This window comes from Austrofundulus limnaeus, unplaced genomic scaffold (assembly GCF_001266775.1).
Source record: "Austrofundulus limnaeus strain Quisiro unplaced genomic scaffold, Austrofundulus_limnaeus-1.0 Scaffold188, whole genome shotgun sequence".
Classification (NCBI taxonomy): Eukaryota; Metazoa; Chordata; class Actinopteri; order Cyprinodontiformes; family Rivulidae; genus Austrofundulus; species Austrofundulus limnaeus.
Window position 1 is genome coordinate 649,710 of NW_013952590.1, and position 7,044 is coordinate 656,753.

General features: G+C 39.0%; 1 protein-coding gene across 2 annotated transcripts in view; it reads left to right on the forward strand.

Annotated features, from left to right (window-relative positions):
• Positions 1-7,044, forward strand: part of arhgap36 (Rho GTPase activating protein 36) — a 95,265-nt gene extending 88,221 nt beyond the window's left edge. For both annotated transcript variants that reach the window (XM_014018261.1, XM_014018262.1), the window contains exons 7-12: positions 887-1,037; positions 1,132-1,280; positions 2,219-2,389; positions 2,512-2,600; positions 2,674-2,900; positions 6,182-7,044. In XM_014018261.1, coding sequence (XP_013873715.1) covers positions 887-1,037; positions 1,132-1,280; positions 2,219-2,389; positions 2,512-2,600; positions 2,674-2,900; positions 6,182-6,531 — 1,137 coding nt within the window. In that variant the 3' untranslated portion in view covers positions 6,532-7,044. The remainder of the gene's footprint in view (positions 1-886; positions 1,038-1,131; positions 1,281-2,218; positions 2,390-2,511; positions 2,601-2,673; positions 2,901-6,181) is intronic.

Consider the following 7,044-nt stretch of genomic DNA (forward strand, 5'->3'; position numbering starts at 1 on the left):
AGGTGACACAGATACTTTATTATGGTATAGTATTGAAATATATGCCTGAGAAACACATAATATTGGCCCTTTAAAGAGTTCAAAGAAAAACACAATCACATAAACTGCTAATATTGCCAGCGTGCAAATGTTGTAAAACAGGCTGCATTTGAAGGAAGATTCATAGAGGAAAAGATGTCTCCCATTAAAAGACCTCTCTAAAGAACAACTGGAGTGATACTGAAAACCTCCCCAAACACAAGAAACTCCAGGCATCCATCTTTGGCTTAATATACTTCCAATATACGAGCACTTCAAAAAGTCCAAAAATTTGTGCATAGTTTTACACTTACTAATTCTTGATAAATCAGTCCCTTAGAGTTGTGCATTTTGTGCAATAACTAAGATTTTACACTCGGAATGTGAGCTAAATGAAAATGTCTTTGTGACATTTTTAATTTGTATTTATGTTAATGAAAGTAAATATGTATTTATATATATTCCCCCAGTTTAGTGTATTTTTAAAAAAATAGGGAATAGGGACTTCATCCTGATCATGTTTGTTTCTTTCAGAGAAACAGGAATTTGATAAATTATTGTCATTACTTTTTTATTTTAGGTTTTTATTTTGGAAATTTGTTTACCTAAAACACCAGTGTGCTGTGGTCATCAATGACATCTGTCCTCTGATTCACTCTCCAGCCTTTCCCATCCCTCCATGCTGGAAAATAAAAATAATCTTCAGCTGATGAAGTGTGACATCCTGTTATTTAAAAATCAAGCCCTTTGTGGGGAACGTGGCCCTTCTGTGACCCCCCTCACCGGAACTTTTGTTTTTGTGAAACTGATTCTTTCTTTCTGACGTTTGGGTTTTGTTTGTCGTCTTGGTTGTGTGTTGGCGTCGTAGCTGCGAGAGGACTTCGACATGGGGGTGGACGTGCAGCTGGACGAGGAGCACAGCGTTCATGACGTGGCGGCGCTGCTTAAAGAGTTCCTGAGGGACATGCCGGACCCCCTGCTGCCCCGGGAGCTGTACCCTGCCTTCCTGCACGCCAACTGTACGCGTCCAAACTGATCTGCGCCTGCTGAAGGATTTAAGGTTCACGTGGTGGCCCCCCGTCAGGTTCTAACGCTCCTCTTCGTTCCCYGCAGTGCTGAGAGGAGCCGAGCAGCTGCAGTACCTGCAGCACCTCCTCTACCTGCTCCCGCCCTGCAACTGCGACACCCTGCTGCGCCTCCTCTCCATGCTGCAAACCGTGCAGAGCTTCGCCCAGGACAGCATAGGGACCAACGATGAGGAGGTGGGCCTCCACGCTTCTCTACAGCTCTGCTTGTTCCAGAATTTAAATAAATCTTGAAACATTTTGGCGTTTACAGCTAAAACATAACCATTTGAAAATTATGATGCTAAATCCCCACCTATAATCTAATTTACAACCCCAAATGCATTCCCTTATTCTTACCGTGTTTATTTTTCGCTCCCAACTTGTGAGCTTTCTGTGTGCGCTCCACATGTTTGCTGTTTCTGATGTATTTTTGTGTTACAGCGCCACACACAGGCCTGGCATATTTACTACAGTGTTTTCTGGTTCTTTTCTGTATTTCCGTGTAAATGAAAACAAATCTAGAAACCAGAGGTCTTTAAAGTACTTGAAAAAACACAACTAAGTAAAAGTAAAAAGTACTTGAAAAAAACAACTAACTAAAAGTAAAATTACATGAACAGAAATTGACTTTGTTCAGTAAATTCAACACTTCATTTGTTTTACGGTACATAAACATCTACTTTAATGATGAGTTTGAACATATTTAATTTTGTAACAAGTTACATTTTAAAGTAAAGAAGTAAAATTAGTATTTTTAGCTTTAAAATATAAAGAAATAAAAGTAAAAGTAGATATTAAAAATTTGGTAAAATTACAAATCCTCAAAAAAAAACGTACTGAAGTACTGTAATAAAATAAATGTACTTAGTTACTTTAAACCTCTGCTAGAAAGTGGGCAGGGTGTAGGATCCTATCAGAAACAAGAAACACAAAGATGTTTTTTGGAAAAATTGTGCTTTTGTACACTGAATATCGTATATAAAATGGCAGTGTATCACAGTATTACAGTATGTCGTTTTTGATTTAGTCTGAAATCCAACCTTTTGTTTACAGAGACGTTAAAGGTAGATTTTGATGAAGGCGTTTAGCTTCCTGAACTGAATTTTACCTCATCATCTCATCTTCATCATCAGATTCCTGGTAACAAGATGACAGCCGCCAACCTGGCCGTGATCTTCGGCCCGAACCTGCTCCAGAGGGAACGAGGTGGCGACGTGAGTCCTCACGCAATGGGCATCGAGGATAGCACGGCCATCATCAGCGTCACGCTGGTGCTCATCCAGAACTACAGGAGGCTCTTCACGGTACCAGGAAAAAAAACACTTGTCATTTCTCTCACACCAGTCAGGCTTTTATTCTGAAAGTTTACAATTTYAAGATATTCTAATTAATTCAGCTGGTTTACGAGTTCCTCGTGTTCCCGAAGGTTTCTGCTGAGCTTCAGCAGGAAGTCCTGATGAGTCTGATCCAGACGGATCCAGACGTCATCGACTACCTGCTGCGGAGGAAACTCAGGTAAAGCAGGCGCCGTCAGATCTGCTGATCCGTGTCACCAAAGCCCTGATCTTCTGTTTCTGCTCCTCCTCAGTGGGAGTCACCTGACCGTGGAAACCAGCAGTGAGGCGGGGGGCCGGCGGGACACTGGGGCGTCTTTAGACTCAGTGGGGGCCTCCAGCGGAAGTCTGTCCCCGCTGGAACCGCCGTCGCCCGTTTATCCTCCGAACGGCCAGGGTAGAGAGGGCAGCCTGAGCAGCGAGGTCTTCCTCAACGTCCTCAAACTAAACCAGAACAGAAAACGTCAGGAGGCCAGATACGGTACTCACTTTTCTCTTCTTAACAACCTAAAGAGTTTAGACACTAATAAAATGTGTCCCGAGCCACAAAATGTGCTACAACTGTAATCARCTGCTGGTCYGTGGGCCATTTAGAGTTTGTTRAATGGGGGGCCTTTTCAGCCTGTGGAGGCAAAATTTTAAAACTACAAATATATAGTGAATATTAACATTTATTATTATTATTACACTTTAGAATAAAAGATCATATTCATGTAAACAAGAAAAATATTGTATACAGCTCATAACAAATTTAAAGGGAACCCCGGCTTGTTGTAACATTAGACATTATTTGATCAACATTTACTTGTATTTGTTTACATTTATAAAAACTAATCAGTATTTTTAGTCTTTGTTTTACAGTTTATCAGTAAATGTTTCATCAGATAATGATGTCACAATTAGTTGGGGTTCCTTTTAATACAAACTAAAACTGAGCTATGCAGGCATATTTTTTTATTTTTAATTCTTATGTAGTCTAGTATCAAAGGGTTAACCTGGTGGATTTGGGAGAAAAATCTTACTTTTAGGCTGGAAGTTGGATTACTGAAGTGGCTAACGTGCTACTAGCATGATCTAATCAACATGTTTTACTTCTTAGTATTATTGATCACACATTTGCCCACAAATTTACAGAAAAACTGCTAAAACTAGCCATTTCTGTTGTGGGTATAAAAAATAAAAAATAAAGCTTCATGTTAGTTTTGTTCAAAGCCGTCAAAAGAGCTGCTCCAGAGGGACCAAAGAGCCTCATGTGGGACCACAGCCACTGGTTTCAGACCCCTGATTTAGGAGTGAATCTTCTGAAAAGTACTAGACACAAAATGAAGGTGCAGAAAATTCTTTCAAGATATATTAACATTTACTTAACTTATTTAAATAAGGAAACCTTTGGACAGGTGGTCCAAAACCTTTGGTTTTTGGGTCTGCAGGTTTTCCAGATGGTTACAAATGCCAGTATCTCACTGGTTTGGGACTGTTGGAGTCCTGTTAGTGACTCAAATAAAACTTGTTGAGAATGCAAACATACACAGATACTGTTCCACTGGACGATATAACATGACACCACTACCAAATTAAGCTTTATTCATGTATTAGTTTTAAAACTAGTATTGTGACATTCTTTAGAACATTTTGGTGAAAACTAATTGTAGTGGGAAATAATAGATAGAAATGTAAAGCTTTGTCAGTTGTGTCTGACAGACTGTTGTTGCTCTCCTTCACATGAATTTTYCCCCATAAAACTTCTCTGCTTTGTTCTGGAAAACTCAAACTGGGCAGCTGAATCGCTCAGTTTGACTGCAAATCTTAAAACGGAAATCAAAGATTTCAGTGATAAAACGCCACTGTGGATTCTTTCTAGCTAATCCAAGTCTTTTCCCACCCCCCCATTATTATTATTAAACAGACCATGTTGGGGTTGAAGGAATAAAAAAATGAGGCAACAGCACCACCTGGCTTTAACAGGTTTCAGTGCATCTACTGCCTGGAAATCCAACATCTACAGCGGTCCTCTAAATTTTGAGCAAACTTTTCCAAAAACAAGTTTTTACTTTTTTTTTTTCACAAAATATTCCATTAAAACTGCACAATTTCTATGAATATCGTCATCATTATAGAAACACTACAACTATTTTAAAGATTTTCCACTCAGGCAAAGAAATTACACTAACTAAAACAACATTTCTGCAGTGACACAAGGTTGAAACAATAAAATCAGGTGTTTTCGCGAAAGCTGTTCATATGAAGATTGAAAACTAAGCCTCAGAACACCTGCTAATTAACTTTGACAAACATAAAAATGACTTYAACTCAGTCCGATATGGAGCTAAAACTTGAGTGTGGTAGTAGCTGAAAGACACCCCCAGCTCATACTTCAGGCACCGACGTATGGAGATAAATTCATCTCAAAAAGATTCAACTGAGCAACARGATTTGCACAGCTGTGAATGTGACTTCTGAGATGCTCTTACATCCGTAGATTACTACATGTAATGCTGCATTCAAGGCTGGTGAAAAGCTGGGACATCTGAGCATCACCACATTTACTGGGTTATTGGAAACAACTTGTTTCTGACTTATTAGCTTAGGACTCTTGTAATAAAACTATATTGAAGATACAAGGTTCCAAAATTGTTGTTTTATGGAATGTATGGCTGAAGTAAATAATAAAAAAAAATTACTGGAAAATTTATTTATCAGTAGTTTTAGCAGAGGAACTCTGGTAAATGTTTCCAGTAGTTTTTGTAATTGAACAAACTAATATTTTGAGTGGTTTATTTCAGTTGTACAGTCCACACCAAAAGTACAAGAAATTATACTTTTTGGTAGTTTTTCCACAAGAAAATGGTAATTTTGTGGACTGATAAATTCTCAACCTACTTGTTTTAGGTTGTTTTTTTTCAGCTGTACATTCCACAAAAAGGTAACATTATTAGAACCCAGTAATGTTAATGTAAGCGTATATTTTATTATAAGGCTAATTTAAGTCTCTTCCCAATTACCCAGTAAATTTGGTAAGGCTCAGATGTACTGGGGCCATGAAGTTTGTTTAAAATTTTAATATTTTGAAACAAAAAAAAGTCAAACTACTTGTCAGATTCTAGGGATTTTTCAATTTCAGATTATAAGTATTACTTTGTCTACTTAATCCAGCTGCATTGTTGAACTGTCAGCCATGATTCCATACCTCCTGCCCCATGATGCCCCACCCCCACAGGGCCAKGAATSWRWAAATGAATGAATAAATAAATAAATAAATAAATAAATAAATAAATAAATAAATAAATAAATAAATAAATAAATAAATAAATAGAAAAAACTCTGAAACTGAAAAAAGCCTGAGAATCTGACAAGTAGGTTTTAACTTCTTGTCAGATTTTTTTTAGTTTCAGAAATTTAGTTTTTTTATTTTTAACAAACTTTATGGCCCCAGTTTAGCTCCATACATATGCCCCAGCTTTTTGTTGGCCTTGAACGCAGCATTACAGGTGTGACTCCGCAGCAGTAAAAATAATTTAAAAAAGACTCAAAAGTAACATTCACTTGTGAGCTGATCCATGAACTGGTGCAAATTGTGTTGAGTGCGCTTGAATATTTTTGAGACTAATGTACTTCCATACCAACAAAATCTCAGCAGTATTACAGTAGTTTAAAACTCCTTCTTTTCTCTAATTAAATGTATAATTTGACCAAAGATGAGAAGTGGGTATTGATTTATAAAGTGCTGTTATTTTTACCCTACTCTGGTTCTTCTTCTTCCAGGTGAGGCACATCCGAGGAAATCCATCCACCACTTGCGTCACTTCCACTCCCACCACAACCTGCTCAGCCTGGCCCAGCCCTCCTCTTCCTCCTCCAGACTCCACGATCAGGACGCCCACTCCCAGGACCGCCGGGTCACGCTGGGCTCCGCCCTGAGCTTCAGTTTGGGTGGAGGTGGAGGTGGAGGTGGAGGCGGCGGCGGCGCAGGGAGCTGCTCCAGCCTGAGCGGCTCCACCGAGAGCAGCAGCAGCAGCATCTGGGTGAGGCAGGCGCCGCAGGAGGAGAGCAAGGCCTCCAATTTCTGGGACTTCTTCACGGGAAAGGGGTCGAGCTCCGAGACTGTGGTATGATGACGGGCGGGGCAGAGAAGATGGGGAAGGAGGAGCATGAAGGGGAGAACTGTTGCACCTGTGTGTGTTCCTGCTGCCAAAGGTCACAACTCTCACAACAGTCGACAGCTTTGTGTCGCTTTTACAGTTTCAGACGTTTTCAACTAAATAAAAATATAGACTTGTTCCGACATTCTGAACCATCTGGTTGGGTTCAGTGCACCACAGGTTAAAACATAACATGAAAGACACAACTTTTTTTTTGAAGGACTGATTAGATTGTTGTAAAAAATTTACATTTCAGTCCAATATAAGCAAATGAACAGAATTTCAAGAAGTAACCAAGAAGCTGATGCAGTAACAATGATGTACATACTGTATGTTGTATATTACATGATATATTCTCATGTTGGCATGTTCCTTCTCTGTTGTACATGGGTCAGTGRATCTTTTGGTTGGTTTGGATTTTCATTTAAAAACAAGAAACGAGCGGTTATTTGATTTTTGTTTTAAATCACTGAAATAAATATTAAA